The sequence below is a fragment of the Calidris pugnax genome, unplaced genomic scaffold, assembly GCF_001431845.1.
Source record: "Calidris pugnax isolate Ruff unplaced genomic scaffold, ASM143184v1 scaffold24, whole genome shotgun sequence".
Taxonomy (NCBI): Eukaryota; Metazoa; Chordata; class Aves; order Charadriiformes; family Scolopacidae; genus Calidris; species Calidris pugnax.
This window is the reverse complement of record NW_015090922.1, coordinates 21,545,827-21,570,981: the sequence shown is the minus strand read 5'-3', so window position 1 is coordinate 21,570,981 and position 25,155 is coordinate 21,545,827. Positions and strand designations below refer to the sequence as shown.

The 25,155-nt window shown below is 36.3% G+C and overlaps 1 protein-coding gene across 1 annotated transcript in view; it reads right to left on the bottom strand.

The window, feature by feature from the left end:
• Window positions 1-25,155, bottom strand: part of AKT3 (v-akt murine thymoma viral oncogene homolog 3) — a 143,946-nt gene that overhangs the window by 59,284 nt on the left and 59,507 nt on the right. The window contains exons 2-3 of the mRNA XM_014950837.1: window positions 15,125-15,250; window positions 783-894 (exon numbers count right to left, since the gene is read on the bottom strand). Coding sequence (XP_014806323.1) covers window positions 783-894; window positions 15,125-15,250 — 238 coding nt within the window. The remainder of the gene's footprint in view (window positions 1-782; window positions 895-15,124; window positions 15,251-25,155) is intronic.

The window sequence follows — 25,155 nt, the reverse complement described above, 5'->3', positions numbered from 1 at the left end:
GGGTTTAATATTTTTCCTAGAACTTTTTTTTTTTTTTTTTTTTTTTTTTTTTTTTTTTTTTTTTTTTAGTTAGAAAAAAAAAAAAAAAAAAAAAAAAAAAAAAAAAAAAAAAAAATCTATGTGAATATACAGCTGAAAGAGAAAAAAAAAAATGAAAACTCAAAGTCCTTGGTTATTTATTGATACATAATTTATTGATGAATAAAGCCAAATCATAATATTAGTCTCAAAAGGACAGATGCCCGCAGTGGGAAGACTCAGTTCATCTAATGAGAGACACATACTGAACATCTGAGCATCCCATATCTCCTAAATGCTTGTGGTGTATTAAAAAAGTTAATTCTTAAGAGTTTGTGTATGTTTACTGAAACAAGAAAAATTAATAAGCAAATATAAAATAAATTATATCAAAATTGCTGCTTTCTGTGCCAAAAAAGGGAGTATATTAGGAGGAATAAAAGGAAAATTTAAGACAGCGAAGCTGGAAAACACTTCAGTGCAGGCTTCTATTGTTCAAAATTTTAACACTTCAGAGACATATCATGACATAGTTTTGGCTTATTTGAACATACTCATCCCACCTACTCGCAGGCAACTCTTACACTAGCTATGAGCTTAGATAATATTTTACAGAAGCTGACTTATAAATTCTTCAAATAACAGCTCAGATGTGCTCAGAATGTCACAGTTCCAAGTGATGATCACTGTGTGGTCCCAGCAGAGACTGTGCTGAGGCTTCTGCATAAAGAACACAGAAAGCAAAACGAAAATAAACCCCTCACCGTTCCTCCGGAGTGTCTACGTGGAATGTCCTCTCTATGACAGTGGTCCACTGAAGACATCTGATAATGAATGTGTTTGGCTTTGGTCGCTCTGTTTTCATTAGCTGACATTCTAGAGAAATATATAACATTGCCTCTTTTATACATTGTCAGTTAATGGGTGAACAGCAAATAAAATTACTTCAATAAAATACATATACTTTATGTATACCTATCCAGCACATACAAGGCAATACAGAATTGCAATATAACTATGGGCGTGAACAAAAGGTAGCAGGTAATAATCATAAGGTGAAGAATGCAGTCAGAGGAATTGAAGGAACTTGCACTGTCACCCACATAAAGAGTATGATCTCCATTTGCAAACTAGGTCTGTGTTATGAGGGTAAGAAGAGTATTAGATCCGGGATTGCTCTAGTATGCCAAGGTAACAGCAGTAGCCACAGGCACATTTTTTCCATCTGTACCTGGCAGGAGGAATGACATTTTCCCTTCAGCAGTAACCATGCCACAACTACCCACACTACTGTCACTCAGGATTAGATTTACTGTAAAATACCCTATCTGAGAAAATTCAGATGTTGAAACTAGTCTAATTATTAAATATAGAATAACCACACACACATTTCCAGTGGGGCCGTCCCAGGAAATCATCTAGTCCTCTTTGTGCCCAGGCCAGAATCAGGTCTACCTACACTATTTCTCACAAGTATTTCTCTAAACTCTTTCTACAATTCCCTAAAAGTAGTTATTTCAAAACCACTATAAGCAAACTATTCCATCCAACTATAAGGAAATTAATTATTTTTATAGTTGGAAGATTTTTCCCAGCACTTAATGCAACTGTTCCTATAATTTAAGCATATTGTTTCCTGCCCTATTGACTAGTTTATTTTATCTTTTCAGCAGCTATCCCTTTTAGACATTTGAACATTATTTTATCTCTCTTCAGTCTTCTCTGGCCTCAATCAATTCAACCAATCTGTCCTCACAGGTTGTGCTTTCAGATCCAAGATCTTCCTTGTCACACAAACATGGAGTAGACTGCCTATTACTCCTTTGTCACAAGACCACGACATGGGCAATTCAGGCAATGGTTCAATAAGACTTGTGGATTAGATTTTATGATATAGCATACTGCACTAAACATTATATATGCAAAACACTGACCTACTAGAATCCTTTAATTCATTCAAACATATTTAAATATTTTTATGAAGGTAAAGTTACTCTTATCAGAAGTGTAACTGAATTTCCTGCAGCTACCACAGAATAAAAACAAACCTCACATTTCATGTTCTGGAATGCTATCACTTGTTCAAAGTTGATCCAGATCAAATGTGTGATCTAAAGTGATTTATCAGGTTCACAAATCAGTCAATAATGAATATGGCGACACAACTGCTGTTCATTTACGATCCACTATAACTTCCTTTTGGTAGAGCTACTATCTAGCAGTTGACCCACACCTTTTACTGATGTAGTTGACTATTCTGTAGCATAAAACCTTGCACTTATTCTTGGGGAATTACATTTTATTTATTCCAGTTTATGTCAATGCCTCACAATAGTCATGTTATATGACGTACCACTTCACAAGGCATCCTATAGTTTCACAGAAATAAATTATATTGGCTTGATGTACTTTTTCTTCACAAACTCAGCATCATGAAACCTCAACTATCATCCACAATTTTACAGGAATGTGTTTTAAATATTCTGTAAGGAACTGTATCAGACCCAGCAAATTTCTAAACACCTGCCACACATAAGTATCCTCTACCTTGCTTTTGCTTTCTCTCTTATGCCTTTATTTATTATGCAAAATGCTAGCTCACAATGAGCTTAAATCCTTAGCTCAAGGCATTGATTTGTATGCCTGAATACCTAAACAGTCTGGGACACGATTATCTAATGGCCTCTGTGGGGTGCATCAGGAAGAGTGTGGCCAGCAGGTCGACAGAGGTCATCCTCCCCCTATACTCTGCCCTGGTGAGGCTCTATCTGGAGTACTGTGTCCAGTTCTGGGCTCCCCAGTTCAAGAAGAACAGGCAAATGCTGGAGAGGGTACAGCAAAGGGCTACAAAGATGATTAGGGGACTAGAACATCTCTCTTATGAGGAATGGCTGAGGGACTTGGGTCTTTTTAGTCTGGAGAAGACTGACGGGGGTTTCTGATCAATGCCTATAAATACTTAAAAGGTGGGTGTCAAGAGGATGTGGACAGTCCTTTTTCAGTGATGCCCAGCGACAAAACAAGAGGTAACAGGCACAAACTTGAACATAGGAACTTCCATCTAAACATGAGGAGGAACTTCTTTACTTTGAGGGTGGCAGAGCACCGGAACAGGCTGCCCAGAGAGGTGGTGGAGTCTCTGTCTCTAGAGACATTCAAAACCCACCTGGACACCTTCCTGTGCAACCTGCTCTAGGTGGACCTGCTCTGGCAGGGGGGTTGGACTAGACGATCTCCAGAGGTCCCTTCCAACATCATTCTGTGATTCTGTGATATAAAGCCACAGCAAATATTAACAGACTTACTTGTACTGGACCACCCTTAACACAGGCATGAAAGAACTGATATTAGGGGGGTCTTCATGAGGATGACTTGATTTAAGAACTTTCATGCATACTACAATTTTTTTATTTGAAAGAGCAAAGAAGTGGATATGTCTGTCAACAAGATTTTTTTATGCAGCTTAGCAGAATACCTCAGAAGCTTGACAGACACATGTATAAAAATGAAAGATGAATTAAGTATATATTGCACTACACAGGTGTGTATTCCACAGATCTCTATATTCACCATACATCCATATATTATTATGTAAGTCACTCTCCTCACAGGTCAAGGAGATGACTACATTTAACAAACCCGCATATACTGTGGAGACTCAAAAGAGAAACAGTAACCCAAGCTCACTGCTTTTATAAACTCAGCTAGGTCTCGGATAGGATGAGAGCCACCCTCAACGTTTAGAGGAAAGAGATAAAGCAGGATGAACACAGGAAGAGGGAGCTGAACACAACAGCTGGAAGAGGAAGAAGGAGGACAGAAGCAGATGACAGGAAGTTGGGGAGCATGATGAAGTAGAGCTGCTTAGGATGCTTAACCAGGCTTGTAGCTGGGTCCAAGTATTACTCACGAGATTAAAGAAACCCCCATCTTCAGGGATATAGAAGTCCGTATTATGATCATGATGATGGTGAAGCTAGGGTTAACAGGCTATTTTTCTTAATTGCTCAGCTGTAGCTCTAAGGAATCTGTTGGGCTACCTTCAAATCTAAGTGACTTAGATTTGTCTGCTCTAAGATTACCTCATCTTACTCCTGACAAAACCATCCTCTCATCTTTAATCCTATCACACTTCAATCATGTAGGCTGAAATTTTCTTTGCTGGGTGTCTGCCTAAAGCTGCACACTGCTGGAAAATACTACTTTTTGGAGACGAGACTTAAAACTTGGCAAACCAAGACCTTTTATATCCTTTTAGTATTCCTGTGAAAATGTAAGGCATCTGGCCACACTACATGTGGGAGGGATTGTGCAATGGGAGGAGGGTAAAAAATTACAGTAACAATTATGAAAGCACAAAATTATTGAAAATCTATGCATTGAGTAAAATCCAGAGGCTACAGCTATCTCCTGCCTCTACATGTGCTAAAGGGAAAGCTCTTTCTCCTGTATTCATAATGCCTCATCTTATTCCTCTGACAACATGAAAAAGAAACTACCTTACTGAAGCAAAATCCAATACAGAAAGATGGCATCCAGCAAGTTATTTACAGAAGAGATGTCAGGAACAAAAGACTAGGGAATAGAGAAGAATGGAAATGGAACAGGAAAGAAACTGGAACCTGCATAAGAAAGAAAAATTTGGGAGATAGCTACAGTAGAGCTACACTAGATTAGCTACTTTAAGAAAAGAAAAGTAAAAGAAACTGCTAGGGACGTTAATGTAAGGTGACCGTGTTAGGACAATCTGAAGGCAAAAGCATACAGAGCCAAACCTGCAGAAAAGTCTGTACGAATTAAAAAGCACATCCTCACCAGTGTCTGTAATGGAGCTGAAGATTTTGAATTTGACTATTCATTTTCTGATTGCAAATACATACAAAAAGGCACACATTAAAATGGCATTAATTTAAGTTTGCCAACTCAAGCACATAAAAATCAGAACTAATAGAATTAAGGCTGTCTATGTTCAAATGCTATCTATAACATGGTCTTTACCTATATATACACTATGCTATATATAGTCTAATAAATATATTATATATATTAGTATATACATTATGTAAATCTGTATCCGATATACAGATGTATTATTGGTAGTATCTATATTAATTTTTTCAGAAAGTCCTCAAGGGGATTATGTGCACTATTAACAAGAACAAAACACATGAATGCATAGACTAAGCTCTCTAACTACCAAAGAGTATTTACTCCCTGAGCAATTGAAAATGGCACTGAAAACATTAAAAAAAACCAAAAACAAAAACAAATCGTCATTCCACTATCACTGAAAGATGCTATTGAAAAATAAAAACTAGGAAAATTTAATGAGCCTTTTTAAAATTGTTAAAAGTGGCTACAGATTTAATTTCCTTGTGGAAGCTTAAAATTGAATATGTTCACATCCTTCCCTCCTGAAGTAAAAAAAGTTTTAGAAAGAGGTGGAAGACCAATGTATTTCTAAAAGTGGTGTGCTACCCATTCTTCTCAAGTAGATAAAAGTAACTGAAGTCTGATGATATTTAGTACACCCACATGCTTCATGTGCTGCTGTATACAAATGTATGGAATAAATAACATTCCTGTCATGATTGCAACATGAATGAAAACTTGTTTGTGAATGTCTTTCACCTACAGCTTGGGGCAGGGGGAAGGGGATCTATTAAGATGAGTAAATACTCCAATACACAGTTACTGCTAATTACCAAAATATTTTTCTACTAATCACTGGAAAAAACGTAGTAGTTTTAGACAGAGAGAATGGTTTGGAAACTACAAAAGACAGAAGAATGAGTGAAACTGGCTACTGAGAGCTGGCTCCAAGCACTCGAGTGATAGTTGGGTCATTACCAAGAGTAGAGAACACTCTACCATAATGTCTTCAAGTTTGCTACTATACATAAACATATGTAATTAAAGGGCTGAATCTCAACTCAAAACAGTTGGAAGTCTAAATTATCATTCAAAAAGATGAGTAAGCCAGTAAACAGACAGACTCAACTTTGTGTTCTTGTATGCTAGCCATCTACAACTTGAAATTATACATTTTAATCATAAAGCTTTCTGTCTTGCTGGGATTAGACATCGGTCATGAGACTTCTCCCTTTTAATATTGAAAAACCTTGGGGGAGAACACTTGTTTAAAGTAGTAAAATACAAAATCAGTAACAGAAACTGACAACTCCATTCCAACAAGTCTATAGCACTCATTTGGCCATTTTTGGATCTATACAGAAAACGGAAAAAAAATAAATAAAACCAGTATAAAGAAATGCAATAGATGTTTCTCAAGTATTGAACTTTTCTTTCTAAAACAAAACAAAATAAAAATTCCAGGTACATACCAGAGGTTAACTTTTGTCTCCATATCCACAAACAATCTGACAATTCTAAAATGTTAGACTATCTTTTTCAAATAACTGCTACTATCTAAATTAAGTAGTTATGCTAGTTAAACTCTCCTGAGCAACTCTAACTACAAACTGTATTTCAAAACGTTCTGTTTACTTTACACCATTCTGAACCACAGATGACAAAGTTTGCTTGAAGCTGTAATTACTCTGCAAAGCTGGGAAGCCAATTAGAGGGCCTGAAACCTGCCAGTTCCAAAAAAAAAAAAAAGCACAGATCATCTGTTCAGATTTTATTAAAAAGTTTAAAGTTTGAATTCTATAACTTTAACCATATAATTACCAGTGTTCTTTTCCTCAGTACATTCACTCAGTCAGCATAAAAAATAGAAAGAACACTAATACCATTTTGTTATTTCATATATGGAAGTTTTCAACCTCAGCAGAATTTGTTGATATGGCTAGACAAGAATACAAAACATACAAGCAGCCATAAAAAAATTCACTAAAAAATGAACAGAAGGTTGCATATTTTGAGAAATTATTTCTAATATAGACTGAGTTTTAACACAAAAGATGACTTCCTGTGATTATCATATGACAGAAAAGAAATATTATCAAACCACTGCTTGCATTGTTTAGAATGTATGCAGTTTTAAATATATAGAGTGCTACCTATATATACACAGATATCTGTATCTATCTATGTATCTGCCTACTTGCATCACAATTTAACCTTGATTTCTTATTCTTCTCTTGGTCTTTCCTTCACAAGAAATACACTTTTGTCCCGATCTTTGCCTATTCAATTGTTACTCCCATTTTTTTCTTTCTCATGTCAAAATTTAATGAACACACTGCTTACAAATACCTTCTTCCATTACTGCTACTCTGCACTCCTAATACACACTTTTCTCTGATGGCCTCGTTTGTTAGACAAGTAGCATAACTAATACATTATTTTCATTACATTGAGACAGATAGACATGCTTTTGCTCATATACATATGAAAAGCCATGGCTTTTACATATATGTACAAATGTAGGTGTATGCACATTCCCACACCCCCCAGCTTAGTTTGGTCTTCTCTTGATTCACCCGCTTGTTTACCTACTCCCTAAGGGAAACCTACTTTTCTGAGGCTTTCCAAAAGGCTCTGTCCTTTCTCACCACATGTTATCTACAGGGAGTATGACACTAAAAATAAGTTTGGTCCCATAGAGATTTACGTGAACAACTTAATATCCCTTCTTTGGCCCAACAAATGCAGTTTTCCCCTAAAAATGCCATCTCCAAAACTGTTGAACAGATCCTTTTTCGCCATTGTCCCTTTGATCATGTCACTCTTCTCTCCACATTCCTCATTTCTTACCCAGGTCTATCACATCAAATATAGGCAGCTTTTCAACATGATCTGGACAGACCACAGCCTACCCTCATCCTTAGTATCACTCTTTATTCAGTATCAAAATGCCACCTATCCTTCTATTGTTCCAATTTCAGCACCATTTCTCAAAAGCATTTCTAATTTCTTTGTTTGCCATACTGGTTCTCTTTTAAATCCTCCTTAAAACTCTCCTTCACCATGTCTTAAAAAACAAGAGGGAAGGAAGGGAGGAGAGAGAAAAGAAGGGAGAAGAAAGTAAAAATCTAACCTTGACAATGGATTAGTTGTTGATGTGCTGAGACCACTGCCTGTACTACAGGCTAATACTGTCTCATTGTTTTCTCATACTCCCCCCATCTGTTTGCATCCATCTGCTGTCCCTTGTTTTATATTTGGAATTTTAGCATTTTGGAGCAGGGACTGACTTTTTGTTTGGTATGGGTAGAAATCCCACTTCTGTGGGGCTTGGCTCATGACAAGTACTTGTATGTGATCTGATGATACAACAACATATATGACTGCATAATAAACATAAAAAATAATTATATTCCTTGAAGCTGAAAGATCATCCTTGATGCACTTCATCATGCTGGAAAGTCTTTTATTTTCAACACTCCAACAAAGTACTAAAGTAGTATCCATGTCTTTCTGTCATTACAACTAGTTTGATAGTTGCCCCTTCATGCAAAAAGGGAGAAAGAAAACAGGAGATTTCTGCATGTTATTGTTGAGTTTTTGCCCAAATTTTAGTTTGTTTTCACAGAAAATAGTTAAATTATATACATCCTTCTTTGTCTTTCAGCAAGCACCCTAATTTTATTTATGCAACTGGATGCATGACACCAGCATAAAAACTCTCACACCTGGCTATAAACGTCAACTTTGACCCATCATGCTCATACTAAGCCCTATTTAGAGATTACTGGAAATTACAGTGTGCTATACTGGTGTCTGAGAAAGCACTGCCCATTAAAATGGAAGGATGAGACCAAGGAACTAATTTTCATTTAAGATCCAAGCTAACAACTGAATCCAAACGTTTAAGTCAAATGACAGAATACCAACTATACCACCTAGAAACCATTCATGAAGTCATATGAAAGCTTCCCAAAGAAAATGACTGGCCCAGTTGTCCAGAAAACCAAACATTTTCCCATCCAGCACAGACAGCAATATTGGTTATACACATTAAATTTGAGTTTGAATTTCAATAGATGTATTTGGCTATGCAGTACATCACACATACATTGCCCCAGAAGTAGTCCCCAGAAGTAGTTTGAGTGATGAATGAACATTATTTATTCAATTGCACCATTATTTTGGAATGAAATTCATATTGTTGTAAGTATCTATAGTTACATGCTTATCTCTGGGTTCAGGTCATCTAGTGTTGTGACAGTTAAAAAACCTAGGACTTTAAACTTAAATCTCATTGAAAAGTTAATTGTGGAGTTGCATGCGAGGTCATGTCTAATGCCAAAGTATTTTGATTCAAACTTTAATCTCACTTAAAACATACATATATATTTTCCTACCCATTTTTTTAGAGAGTCTCTTCAGAATTCTTTATCATTCCCCTGCAACCTTTCAATTTCTGTGTTCTGAAGATTTTAAAATCCCCAAAATAATAAAACTTAGTCTCTGGCCCACTGGAAAATTAAGACTAGGAAGAAGTAGTACAACTTCTCCTTTTAGAATAGCTAAGGTTCATTGATAATAATTTCTGCAGAAAAAGAATAAAATAAAGGAAAACATGTTACAAAATGTTACTTTCTCATAATATGTAGAAGCTGCTTCTTCTTTTCAAAGACAAGACAAAGCACAGTTGTACTACAGAGTGCTTAGAAATTACTATCTTTCAAGATATGACAGAAATTCCAGGTGACATCATTTTTGGCCAAAGCTCAAAGGCTACTGTGAAGGGATACAGCTCTTCCCAATTATTCCCTATGTAAAGATCAAAATGAAGGCAAAGGGCCAAGTCTTAGAGATGCCTCATCCCAAATGTGCAATGTGATTACCTACATACTCATTGCATATGTGAGAAGTATTTTTTTTATCAGTAGAGCCACAAATGCACTTTGAGTAGAACTGAAGCAACTGCCTCTTCTTCCCCACTTTGCTTTCTCCAGCAATGACGACCATCAAAGACCAAGGTGGTTTACACAAAGCAGTGTTGATTCTACTTAGGCAACACTGGACCATTTAAAAACAGCATTGTGAGGCCATGTTCATTTTTCTGGGGGGTGCCACTGAGAGTATACATCCTGTCACCCAGGGTACTAATTTTGTTCCAAAAAAGCATAATAGAGTTTTAAAAGCCAGGACATTTTTTCTCAGGCATCTGCCTGCATAGAGAAGTTATACCAATCGAATCCAAATTATTTTTAAACTGGTTCTGACTGCATAAATGCCTAAGCAAAAGCAATTTACATTAACATATTTTATTTTGCAGTTGAAGTGGGATAGGAATGCACACCCACTCAGTCAATCAAGAGCATGTCTTCAAGCTACAATAGCTTGATTACTTGCAACTATTTGTCTCTACCTGAAAAGACCTAAACTGATTTTGAACCAGCCAATTCAGGTAAGCTCATATTTGAATTTACCTCTGAAAACCAGTATCAACCAGTTTTAAGTTTCCACAACAAATTTCCCACTAGTATAATTACATCACCTTCATTTATCTTTAAGTGTATGGTTAGATACCATGGGACAACTTTTTGTGTGTCTAATTGTCAGTGGATGAGCATTAAGGAACTAAAAGCATACTTCCATACACAGTTCTCTGAGCTCCCATGTTAAAAAAAATGACTCTGTTTGGTATAAAATAAGCTGGCTCCACACGGGAGAAACCAGAGTAATTCCTAAACACTGTCCATGTCACCAGATCTGGCTGATTTGTTCAACCCTGCAACCTTGTGGCAGCTCCACAGACGCAGTGCAGGGTTCATAGCTGACTTTCGCATGTCCTAAGGAGTGAGAGCAGCGGCCACGGGGATGCAAAGCCCCTGCCCAGGACACCTCGGGGCCAGTCCTGTATCCCCTGCCAGGCCTCATCTCCATCCAGCCCCCCTTCATCATACTCTTCAGTCAATTCCATGTTCTTTTCAGGGACATACTTAAGCTCCAGGAACAGAAATCAGCCACCCTCATCTCAGGCCCAGGCAGTTCCCCTGCATTTTGGGCTGAAGCATGCATGTGCTGCCTCTGGCACTTGCTCTCTCTACATAAAGCTTCTACCCACCTACCTCTCCACTTCCCAATTTTTTCCCCCTACATTTCCTCATAGATCACTCCAAGGAAAAAGGATGGTCTCTGAACACTGTCCTGTGACAATATGTAAAACAACTTCATTCTCTCTGCCCTTCCTGTAATTTCCAATGGAGTGCATGGACGACACAAGACCAGGGAGAGAGTAATGCTCATGTGCAGGATTTTAAAGTTATCTTGGAAGAGATCAGGGAGACGCTCTAGGAAAAATGACACTATGCCTGGAAAAACACCTTTTGCAAAAGTAAGCCTGGTGGTGTCGCAGGAGTGGAAGGCAGCAGACAGACATTTCAGGGTGACAGAGCTGGATATGGAAGTTTTAAGCTATAGAACAAGTATCATACAAAGCAGAGCTGCACAAACTTTCCAGTGTTCAACTCCAACAGCACTTCAAAAATAATACCAGAGCCTTGGCCTTTTCTGCTTAAATAACAAGCTGTAAGCAAGAGCCAAAGATGTCTATCATTTGGAGAGCAAAAAGTAGACTGAGACCACACTCTCACTTTACAGATAGCTACAAAGATTACATGAAGATAGGACTGTAAAGACATATCTTTAAGTCCCTGCCAACCTAATCAAGATGGTATTAACAGTGATCTCACACTCCATCTGCCTGGCTAGCAATTTATGAAAAACGTACTTCACTATTACAGGAAAAATATGTTGCACCGCTTGTGGCCACAAACCTACTGCAGCAGCCCAGGAACTCTTGGATCAGAGGCTGCGAGACCAGTTCTTGACATTTAGCAGGTACTGCCAATGAGATCTGATTCATTCAGACAGTGTTTTTGTTTGTTTGCTTGTTTGCTGTACTGACAATCTCATCTTCACACAGATAGAATAGCTGACAAAAAACTTACAGTCCTTTGCAATTTAGACTGTAATACCATAATGCTTTATATTTTCAACTTTTCTGTGTGTCATGTAATTTTGTACTTTTTACTCAAGATCAAACATAATCCTTTTAATTAAAACCAAGTTAAAAACTGGAATCTTATCCAAACATTCTGAATCTAGAAGACATTTGGCTTTTCATCCTGTTAATTCCACATAGGTACTTCACTTAATTTTATAGGATTCTTTCTATGAGTGAAAAATCTCCTTATTCTTGCACTGATCAGCAATCATTTCTGATTAAATGACTCCTTTTCCTGCCAGAAAACAGAAAAACTCATCTCGCTTACCGAAACTGTATTTCTTCAATTAATATTGCATGCCTGTTCCCTTAGCTTACATTTCCTAAGAATCAGACCTATGGGGCTTGCTAGATGCAGAAAGGATTTTGGGGGGGAAGGGGCGGCTAGGAGGGTTACTGGTGGTGATGGTGTAATTTTGGAAAACAATATGAAAACTTCCAATTTCCAGTAAGATAAAGTTGAAGGGCAGCATTCTAATACCAGAATTACGTAAGATGACATCTGGGTTCAAAACAAAAAAAAACCCCACCAGTATCAACACGCTGGAACTAATTGCTAATTATGCATTTCTTTGCTTGGCAGAACTACCATTTGCATCATCCTTCTCGTTGCTGCAGCAAAGGAAGACTAGATATGCAACGAAGAATATTGTAAAGCAAGACAAAAACCCTACCATGGTTCTACATATGTGCCTTCTGCTGTGATCTGGAGGAAAAGTATCTAGGAAACTACTAACTGCTATAAATGTGTAGATTAGAACATTCAGAGCAGTAAGTAAGGAATAACAGTCTATGATCTGGTCAATTCCTATTCATACGAACAACTGAAAGACATCACTGGTTTTTATGCTGAATAGCAGCAAGGCAAAAAGAGCCTCTAGAGGCTTGCCCGTTCAATATCATTTGGAAGAATTTTGTCACAATTAGAATAGGCAAAGTTTTCCTCCTCCAATTATGGGGCAAGACATGGCCTTGGAGCATGAAATTATTTTCTTACCAAATAAATATTCAAATTACTTTATATACAAGCGCTGATTCAATCTCAAGAATAATTTCAGCAAGAAAATAGGTAAATTCAATCTCAGTAGCATTTCTTCCATCTTCAGCAATGCAGATGAAGAGAACCTTTTCCCTAAGTACACATGCTCTTCAAGTTCCAATACTTCACTATAAAACTAAGCACCTGCATTTACTGTATTGCAGTACATTAACACACCTTTGAACAAAATTGGGTAAATCTTCTAGTGTTCCTTTGAAAGTTTCTAGCAATGATACCCACAACTTATACTCAGGGAGACTTTTTCTACCTTAGTTTTGCTCTTCAAATACTTCCATTTCTGTTTAGAAACACTCTTCCAGCAATCTTACTTTGCCAGCTCAAGAAAACCTGCAGATTTGTCTTTTAGAAACATTCTTGGACAACAAGAAATCAAAATGTCTTCACTTTATCCAACAGATACACACTTTGTAGCTTTGCTAATATATGCAAATTGTCTGATTGCTTGAAATTACTGATTAACCAGGCTGGAGAGCTGATTACCTGATTATCCAAGAGAAAAATAATTTAGCATGATTTTGTGTCATTTGACAGTCTAGATAATTTTCTAATTAATTTGAGTTTTCAAGTGAATTCAGAGATCCTACTGAAAAAAAAAAAAAAGAGGTCAATAATCTGAATAAAGGTAAGCTTTCTAGGAATTTGCTTCTTACAACAATTATTTGTCAACTGTTACTAATTGCTAATTATGCATTTCTTTGCTTGGCAGAACTACCATTTGCATCATCCTTCTCGTTGCTGCAGCAAAGGAAGACTAGATATGCAACGAAGAATATTGTAAAGCAAGACAAAAACCCTACCATGGTTCTACATATGTGCCTTCTGCTGTGATCTGGAGGAAAAGTATCTAGGAAACTACTAACTGCTATAAATGTGTAGATTAGAACATTCAGAGCAGTAAGTAAGGAATAACAGTCTATGATCTGGTCAATTCCTATTCATACGAACAACTGAAAGACATCACTGGTTTTTATGCTGAATAGCAGCAAGGCAAAAAGAGCCTCTAGAGGCTTGCCCGTTCAATATCATTTGGAAGAATTTTGTCACAATTAGAATAGGCAAAGTTTTCCTCCTCCAATTATGGGGCAAGACATGGCCTTGGAGCATGAAATTATTTTCTTACCAAATAAATATTCAAATTACTTTATATACAAGCGCTGATTCAATCTCAAGAATAATTTCAGCAAGAAAATAGGTAAATTCAATCTCAGTAGCATTTCTTCCATCTTCAGCAATGCAGATGAAGAGAACCTTTTCCCTAAGTACACATGCTCTTCAAGTTCCAATACTTCACTATAAAACTAAGCACCTGCATTTACTGTATTGCAGTACATTAACACACCTTTGAACAAAATTGGGTAAATCTTCTAGTGTTCCTTTGAAAGTTTCTAGCAATGATACCCACAACTTATACTCAGGGAGACTTTTTCTACCTTAGTTTTGCTCTTCAAATACTTCCATTTCTGTTTAGAAACACTCTTCCAGCAATCTTACTTTGCCAGCTCAAGAAAACCTGCAGATTTGTCTTTTAGAAACATTCTTGGACAACAAGAAATCAAAATGTCTTCACTTTATCCAACAGATACACACTTTGTAGCTTTGCTAATATATGCAAATTGTCTGATTGCTTGAAATTACTGATTAACCAGGCTGGAGAGCTGATTACCTGATTATCCAAGAGAAAAATAATTTAGCATGATTTTGTGTCATTTGACAGTCTAGATAATTTTCTAATTAATTTGAGTTTTCAAGTGAATTCAGAGATCCTACTAAAAAAAAAAAAAAGAGGTCAATAATCTGAATAAAGGTAAGCTTTCTAGGAATTTGCTTCTTACAACAATTATTTGTCAACTGTTACTGTTAGTTACAGACACTTCAGATGCAACACAAACAAAATTGAGAGCTTAGACTTCCAAAATAGTCAAAAACCAATCCACAGTAAAAGCTTCAATACTCTTGTAAAGGTATCTTGTAGAGCTGGACATAAGATTAGTACCGCACCGGTCTGACACATGGCACTGAACTTCCAGTGTTACCAATAAACTCTGAACTACACGTGAAGCACTATGTAGCAGATATTTTGTCAATATGCCGAGAGAATAATAAATACTGGAAATACGTACTTGCCACTGAAAAGTTGTTGAGTGGATATGGCAGATCCACATCCTGGGGCTTCTCCTTATAGCCTATGAAAGAGCCATCTGTCTTTAGCAGGAAATATCTTGGCCGCCAGTTTTTTATATATTCTCCTAAAGGGAAAAAAAAAAAAGTTCATTAGTAGTGTAGGAAAAAAACCTTTAATACTAAAACCCATAACATATTATCAGTGACTCAATTAATTATAGGAGAATCTTTTCAGACATTTTCAATTTACAGAGAAAACTTTAACACCCTCCAAAAGAAGAGAAAATAAAATTGCAGTGGTAAACCTGGACTATACAATGATGCCTCTGGAATAAGAAGCTACAACACCGTATTGCTGTAGCTTCTATAATTCTATTTTTTCTGGATATAATATTTTATATAATATTTCATATATTTATATATGTATTATTTCTTTCTATAATATTCTATAATTCTAAATTTTATCACACTATACTCTTTAAAATCCTACATCTTGATACCTATACACAGTTCAAAATTTGCTGCAGGCAAAAATATGTACTGCAGCTTGACTCTTAACAACAAAATGAAATCTAAACTACTACAAGATAGAGCATTTTTCCTATTGAGCCAAAACAAAAATGATTCATTTCCTCTAAACATACACTAAGCAAATACAAGAATATTGGGGGTAATGGGAGAACCTACACAAATTATAGTTAACAAATATATCTGAAAGCAAAAGGAATAAAAACATAGAAGCCCATTACCTTCTAAGAGGTAAGCCCACTAATAAATCCACCACCACCTTCCCCCTACCCCAGTCTGAGCAGAAGATTCTGCTAGCCATGAGCTATTCAGGACCAGAAACACAGGGAACAGGTCAGCAATAACTAAAGAATAGCTAACTAAGGAATTACAGCTTAATTAATGCCACTTATTTACTATTTAAGGGTGAAAAATCACTTTAATAGCATTATACTTTACAATGCCAAATTGTAAAGTACACCACCAAAATCTCAGCAACAATTTCATTTTTAAAGTGCAATTACTCAGCTAAGTACAGGTGAGTTTAGATCTGCCCAGCCTCCCCATCTTCGATTTCTATCAACTCTGCAAAGTAAATAACGTATGTACAACTACTCACTAAGCTTTAAATAAGTCACTGTTTCATCATCATACAAGTGAACATTTTAAGAATAGAAGTGTATGTAACAATGCAAAATTTCCAGCCCTGACTAGAACTTCTGCCATTTGCAATGAACTGACCAGTCCAGGGGCCCTGTAGTGCCATTTACCACCTCAGCACCCTATTAACTGTAGCTATGTACCTTTAAGACAATTCAAAGGACAAAAAGAAGTTTATATCTATATGACATAGGGATTACTCCATTAAAGGCTCATATAAAAATTAATTAATCACATCTTCACCTTCCATCAGAGCAATAAACTAACTGTCGCTGAAGTTCAACATGGGAATTGTTAATATGGCCTTGCTGAACTTGATCACAACTGTACTTAGATTTTGACAAGGCCCATGGCTTAAAAATTTAACTGCAGCCATTAACATTTCTGATTTTCAAGATCTATTTAAGCAGGAAAGCTGGCTAGGGAGTAGGAGACAGAGAAGAGGAAAGAGTGATAAAAATGAACACTAATCTATTTGTGCTGACTTAATGTTTCCTGGCCCTCAGTAGCAAAACTCTTTCTATTTAGTCCTGTTTCTAAATAGCAGGGTACCTGCTTGATTTTGTTATCTATCTTATAAGTAGAAAGAAAACTGAAAAAGTCAAAGTGTTACTTAATTTGACCACAAAATTAATAGAACAGATAGAGCCCTAGTTACATTTGTATTGACTCAGAGCTTTCCATCTCAGATCTCTGGTGCTCGTTCAGCTGGGAACATCCCTACTGACGCTGACAGGCTGAACTGATTTCTCAGTGGGAAATCCCAGCTACCAAAAAACCAAACAATTTAAAAACAAACCAAAACAACAAACCAGGCATGAGATATTTGTAAGTTGGAGAAGAAATACAAGTGCACTATGGGAAAACAAACACGTAACTTTATACCAACAACAGTGAAAATTTATATCCTCATTACATGAAAAGGTAAAGACATTTCTTGAATTAAGTTTGCTGAATACTTGAAAATGAAATAATCATAGGCCTAAGTAAAGGTATAACTCATATTTTAAGAATGTTTAAAATATGCTCTGTGACAAATTTGCTGAAATCTGCATGGACTTAAAAGCTGAAGCCACAACAAAATCTTACATATCAGATCATCCAATATAAGTTCTAAAAATACCCACATCCTAGTTGCTTTCTTAAACATACCATAAAGTGACTCTTCCATACAACAAATTATACCTTATTTAGTTGTAACAGTAAGTGACTGTTATGAGAGAAAGCACCTGTTACTAGGTTTAAAAATCAATCAAGATCTTAGCCTTACCTAGGTGCATTAACTGGAAAGCAGGCACCTAAAACCACTGAAAAAGAGTTCAAGGACAGCATGGAGAGAATACCACATGCCTAAAACAGGTCAACCACCCAACAGTTCAGGTTTCAATGAGAGCCCTCCTTCCTGCAAGGAAGAAACTGGACAGGGAGATAAGCAGACTGCTCTAAAATCAGAGCTGACAGGATAAGTACAGTCATTAGTCACTTCAGGAAAGAAGAGAAGCCTTTGAACTTACATACACACTCTCCAGAAGTAAACCTGCAGAAAAGGAGACCGTTGTAGCAGGTGCCCTGAGAGACCCAGCACAAAATTCCCTGTTCACTTACTCCCTCTCCTCCTCTTGGGACAACACTTTAGACTGGATTTGGCTTCTACTAGGTACTCAGAGTCTCTCAATCAGAAAACCGAACAGATTTTTGATCACCTACTGAGTTACACAGCTGATATTCTCCTTGGAGAAAAACCATTACAAAAGTATGACTAGCACTTCCAAGCTCCTCTGAAGAGAGCTAGCAACTCTGGACAAAAGCTAATCACAAGAAGATATAAATACTGAATGACATATAAGTACCAGTTTATCCATGAGCACAGCTGTACCTCTGTCTTCATCCTGCCATAGCCAGATACAGGACATGTAATTTAAAAGCAGTTGTAAAACACTATAGCTTCATAAGGATGCATCTCTTTCTTTTATAGACATATTTCTTTAAGGAATATTTCTCCTAAATGGTTTCCCAACATGAATCACGGTCAGACTACTTTTTCAAGACGTCTGTACAAACACACACACACACAAAAACCCCTAGTTTTGTCTTGAAATGACCAATATTCCAATCCCTCTTCAAGACCTATACATGAATATTTATCATCTGCTCTTTATTTATTTTGTAATTTAATTAACAAATAGGTGAACACTTTTGAAGACTAAAGTAAACAGTGGGATCAGTGAACAGTTCACTTAGCTGCTCAAGTGGCTTAATGGCTCTCAAGATACACTCTAGGTGCTCTCTTATAACTGCATTCCTTCTACATAATCTGCTTAAAGATAGAAAAACATTGTAGTTCATACTTCTTAATAGACATGTACTTGTTAAATTGCTTTGAAAGAGAAATCCTCCATACAAAAAAAATATACTAAAACCACAGCGGAGTATTTGAAAAGAAAAAACACTTCCACATGTTTTCTAATTTACCAGCCTTGCATTAAAATAAAAGAAAAAAAAAGCAAATTTTACAGTACAAGCAATATTAAATTACTTTAAAGATATCTGGAGTGTATTTTTATCAAATACCTCAACACAAGCAAACAACAGTAAATTTACATCTGAAGTTCATTAATTCAAGTGAAAAGAAATTCCATGAAAAAAGAGGAGCCCAGGCAGGCTAACCGAACCACAAGATATCCCAACAATTCAATGAAATAGAGCTGCAGCACTTAAAAAAGCAGTGGATCTGTCATAAAGATTGAATCAGTTTGTACCCTGCTTCCTGCTGAGTTAATGTAAGCTAAATTATTATTTTGCTTAGATATACACCCTTCCAAGTTGAAAAACATGTTCTTTTGGGATCTGTTTATTAAACAGTAAGAAGAGGTCTCTAATTTCAACGACGGCAGCGAAGAAAGCCAAGTAATTCCTACATCACTTTAATTCTAATCAAAGTTGTTAAAGCTACTTGAGAAAAGGGGAACTAGAATATATATCTCACAGATATATACAGATAATAAATACATGCACACACAAAATACAAATTTTGAATTAGTTTTAGGCTGTTCGGGTCTGTTTTTTTAATAACTTTTTAAATAACTACTGAGAGAATATACCAAAAGATGAAATAAGACAGCAGCACATTCTTGAAACACATGAAAATACAATCTGATCTTTATGCAAAAAGCACCCTCATACCATGCAACTCTTTAATTAATGTTGTACTTAATAATACACTGGCTAACAACAGTAACAAAGAATGTTTAATGAAGGTTTGTTTAGAACATGACCCCCGTGGCTGGCTCTGTACTCACCTCTGTAGTGCAACCTTAATGGTTTTTCTTTTTTGCCTTTGACAGCTAGTAACAAGAATTCTGCCTTCAGGATATTTCACAAAATATGTTTATTCTAGTGATGCAATTTTTGCAGTTTTGGTACTGCTCAGGAGCGTCACAAAGAAAAGCTTTCTAAGAAACCTGACTACTATGACTAGTCAACAAATCCGTGTTAGACAAATGTATCACTCAAAGTTCACAATTTTTTTACTTCACCTCAGAACTCAAACTCTTTTTAAAGGTATACTTCACCTCAGATACAATGGTTGCTATTGTTAGTCTCGCCACTTGCAATCCTCAAACTTATGGAAATTTAGCAATTCTTGGAAAATTATTTAGTAATTTAAAATTAATCTTATTATTTTAAAATGTATTTTTTTTAAAAATCACTTTTGCAAAACAACTACATTTTTCAATATGTAAATGGTTTTAGAGGTGTGAAGGAAATGTCTTTAATATACAGTGCTGATAAGCAACAGAAAACTGAGTTCAAAAACTTGCTTCCTTAAAAGAAGCAACAGCTGCCACACAGACATAAGTGAGATTTAAGGGAAAGAGGAAAAAAAAAACAGAAAAAAAAAAAAAAAAAGAAAAAAAAAAAAAAAAAGAAAAAAAAAAAAAAAAAGAAAAAAAAAAAAAAAAAGAAAAAAAAAAAAAAAACAAAACCAGCCTAACCCCCTCCAAGCAGAGAACACCAGAAATCTGCCTCTTGTCTGTGTCATCATTTTACCAAATTGGACTTAGTAGTAGTAATACAAAAATATTGTTCTCTCTTCTTTTTCACTTTTTCTTTCTTAAGGCACCTTTTTTGTTAAATCAAACTCCAGTTCCCCTACACTAACATTTAATAAATAGAGGGAAGAAAAACTGAATTAATCTAAGAGCATTTCACAAAATTTTATAAAAGTAAATAAAAAAACTTAACCATATGCTATTTTTCTTTAAAAGAAGCAACTGTAATGAATGTCAGGTCAAGTAAAATCTCAGAAGTTAGATCGGTGGTTTTGAGATTGAATTTCCTTACCTTGGCCCTCTGAGGGCAGTGTTACCTAACACACGATTAAAAGCATCAGCAGACTATTTGATCAAGTCAGTAGACACTAGTAAATGTAAAGCATTTCTGTTAAATATTTACTTATTTCTGATTTAATGATAACAAATTTGCACCACAGATCAAAGCTACTGTAAAGAATAAATTTTTAAAAAAACTAAAAAGTATACCCGCCCTCATAATTCAATATAGGTCCTTCAATCTATTGTAAATTTGTAATTATACATCATGCAAAAGATTTGACAAATTCTTATTGCATACAAAAATATTAAATAAAACTGTGATTTTTCCTAATGTGCCTTATAATTTTAATAGCTATTTTTATTATATACCCCCTCCCTGCCAGCAGTCCAAAGAAAAGCAGTATTTGGAACTAGCGCTTTTTGATTCTCACTTTTACACTGCGAGACAGAGATTATTTATTTATACTAGCTCTTTTCCCACAGTTCCTAGTAATGCTAAATGACATTTTGAGCACATCTGTACTTACATTAGACAAACGAATTTTTCCAGTTACAACTGGAAATAGGAAACATTTCATGCTCTGTGTGGGCATCAGCCTCTACCACAGCCAGGCTTCCGTTAAGTTTCCTACAAGTTCGGAATTACAGTGAGATAGTTCAAGTGCCCTTCCATGTCCATGATATCGCAAAGATCCAAGACTGGTCAATTTATGGTCAGCTATTCACAGCTGTGTGGCCAGAAACCAGTGAAAATCACACAGATGTTAAGAGTTTGCAGAAGGCATCAAGCAGCCATGGGGACAAGCTCTGGAAAATCCTCAGCTGGGCAAGGGGAGAAGAAAGCAGGGACAATCCTCTCCTCCATGCCAGCCAAGCTGGACTGAAGAGCAGCCAAACGATAGGATCTTTTTTCCTGAAGCAGTCAGTAGCAGGTAGTGATAAAAGACAAAGCTTCCTACTAGTAAAACAAAGTAATTCCCAGTGGAGAGGTAGTCACCAGGCAGGGCGAAGCCACAGTGCAGCTCTCTGTGGTCTCAGCATGCACAGCTGCAGCAAAAGTGATGGTAGGAGGACCAAGTTTCCCAATGGGAAGGTTTTCCCTGTTCTTACTGTGGGGTTTTCTTCCCCCCAGGTTCTGAATGCAACCCACAAATGTGTTCCAGCGAGGGGCTCACGAGGGTTCAAATCACTACCCACCCTGACAGCTACTGGAGTGAGTCAGTGTCCTATCTTGTATAAATGCAACAGTACTTCAGCTCCTGCTGTTTATTCAACCCTTTCCTGTTGCATTAATAATATTTTTGTAAAATATCTAAAAATATAGAGGACAATATTCAATGACAGAGACACATACCACTATTCAAACATCAATGCAGTTTTCAAACTGGCCATCTACAATATTCACACAAAATTACTGATGTGTTTTGGCATCTCTTGGCAAATAAATGTTCACAGCACATACTCAATTTTCATCTGCACAAAATTTTGTCCTTTTAAAAAATCATACCAGAAATACTAAGTTAGCTGACATCCTGACAAATTGAGAATTGACCTTTACCACGTCCATTTTGAGCCAACAGGAAGAAAAACTTGCCAGCCAGTTTCAACATCACTCTCACTTCCCCTTCATTCTTGAAGGATAAGAATTAGAAAAATAAATAAATTAAATAGAAGTTGATATTAACACATGCTGTCTGGAATAAGAGAGTCCTGTATTGCATTAGCATCCCTGAACAACAAAGGAGATCAATATTTTCTAAATATGCCTGCTCTTCAGGAATAGAAAAACAAGGTCTATATCCCAGAAATGTTTAGGGACACTGTTAACATTTTAAAAATTTCTCTCTTGCACAAGGCTTTATAGGATCAAAGTCCAAAATTTAGCTTCCTCTCAAAGCAGTTTTGCAGTTTTTAATAATATTGAGATGTATTGGTGGTAAATGCAAAAAAAATTTAGAATATCGCCTCACATAATTTTTGTTCATACTTGAAAACCTTCACATTCTCTGTACTTTAAAATATTTATAATTTTTTATATAGGACTATCAGCATTAAGTGGCACTTTATATAATGGAAAAAATACTACTTTCTTCTGTTTTTATCAAATTTTAGTAGACCTAGGGATCTTTCTCAAATTTTAAAAATATCTTAAGAGTAAGAAAAGCATACAAATATTCATCTATACATTACACTGAATAAGACAGTAATTAAATTCATGTACACATGTATATATTAAATCAGACTATTAGATTTTAAATGCTTTTAAAATGTAGCTAATGTGAACTAAACATCTTCATGTTCTGTACTTACAACTTTTTGTAAAACAGCCAACTCTAGTTTAAACAAGACATCTCAAACTTTCAATTGTTTGCAAAAGAGTATGATAAGTTTGACAATAGCATTATCATTCAGCTGAGTTTCTTTGACAGATTAATGTGTTGTCAAAAATCATGTGACTTTCTCCTCTTACAACTGGTATACTTGTTAGCATGTTTTCGCAAAGCAAACTGTCTCACTTTTAAAACTGGCACATTGCAAGAATTTTTATATAGTTCCTCTGAACTTTGTCCTTGTTACTAGGTATGCTCCTAGCCCCAGACCTTGCCAGGTGCCACGAAGCTAGCACCACCATCACTCACCTACGTTTCTTCTTCAAGCACATCACTAAAGTCAACCTTTTTGCTTTATCATTTAGGCTGCATCATGTGCAAACAATCAGTCAGAGATATGCAAAAGCATTGCTCAAACTGCTGGAGTGGAAAGGACAGCTCCACTCCTGCTGTACACATCAAGAGAACTCTTTGGTTGCATTAAATGCCTCATGATAAGCAGCGATGCAGTATTACCCAGCGTAACTTGGACATCACACCACCAATGACAGAACACAGAAAACAGCACAATTATGTGGAGGAGAACCGACAACCTAACTAAGAGGCAAAAAGCAATTCTCCATTTGCAGTGCTGTTGACCTCTGTCTAGGCTTAGATGCAGAAATCGGTACTTGCAGAGGAGGGAGGGATACCTGAATTTTCAATTAAAATTGACATAATCCAAAACTGACTTCTTCCACTCAACCACAGTGATGATAAAAGGGGACATCAAATGCTTATCAACGATCCATAGACCCGATGCTTATCATAAGTAAGGCAGAAGACAAAGAAAAGGGGTTCCTTTACTTTTGGTGAGGGGTTAGTGGGAAGGGGTGGATAGGTTCATTCAGATAGTATTTAAGTCATGCTGTGACCGACCAAAAAACTCTGATATATACTGGTAGCTGGAAGACACACTTGCAACTTCAATGACTATTTCATCTTCCATTTTTCAGTTCAATACAGATATCAGAAAGCTGAATTTGCACACAATGTTTAAGAAGGAAATTCATTATGTTTCCATTTTTATCTTTAAAGTAAGAGATCACCTGGATAAGACAATGCTTTTGTTTAGCCTTTTTGGGTTAACCTTATTTCCCTCCATGCTTGTATCCTTTTTCACATTATCCTGGAAATTCAGAATTAGCAGAAATCACCAAACAAAAAAAAAAGAAAGGATTTTAGTGGAAGAAAGAAAACCATATTCCTATAGATCAAAATTTATTTTATGTGCAACTGTCAAATAGGAAAATATACAACGTATGCCTGACCAGCTCATTGTCTTTAGAGAAAGAACTGAAAATAAGATTAAGTGAAAGAAAAAATTGGTTGCTAATCTCATTCTAACCCCTAGCATTTACTTGTCTACTATATAATACCAGACAATCACCGATTGGCAATTTCTGCATAAGAAAAGCTCAGGATGCAACAGTAGGGGTATGCAACGCATCAGTCTTGAGGTAGACAGACAAAGCTATGTAAGAACTTGAATAGCACCTGTCCACCAAATGTCTGAGACTGAAATAACTGCATTACACTTTCTACTTCCACAAGTACCAAATTTATCAAGTTGTTCAGTTTTTTTTTTAAACCCACCACATGGAGAAATCAAAAGTTTTCTTCCCTACAAGAAAAGGGTCTTTTTAGGAATAAACAACAGAGGGAGGGAAGATATTAAACTCCTGAACTAATTAACACAAGTAAAGGAGGCGGTGGGGGACAATGATAATTAATATGTACCCTCCTCCTAACCAAATCTCCACATACATTCATTCTGTATATGCACACACAACAGCAGCATCATAAACCGTCTCAAGTTCTTGCCATTATTCAGTTCGACATCTGCACATGTTTATGCGTCTCTCCAAACAACCTCTTGAACACCCTGCTGGAGCTGTCATTTTTTTCTTCTCCCTATCTGGCAGATGGCAAGTCAACAATCGGCATCAACAGCAGCCGAATATCTCCCCCCTCCATCCGACCCCCCTAAACAGACACAATAATAACTTCTTTGTGCTTCCCCACAATGCAGCTGCTTAAACCATTTCGCTACAAGGCTGCTTTGCCTTAATAAAAAAAAAAAAAAAAAAATCCCATTATCCACAAATATGAAATAGTCAAAAAAAAACCAAACCTGAGAGGATAGTTGTGAAACGGCAG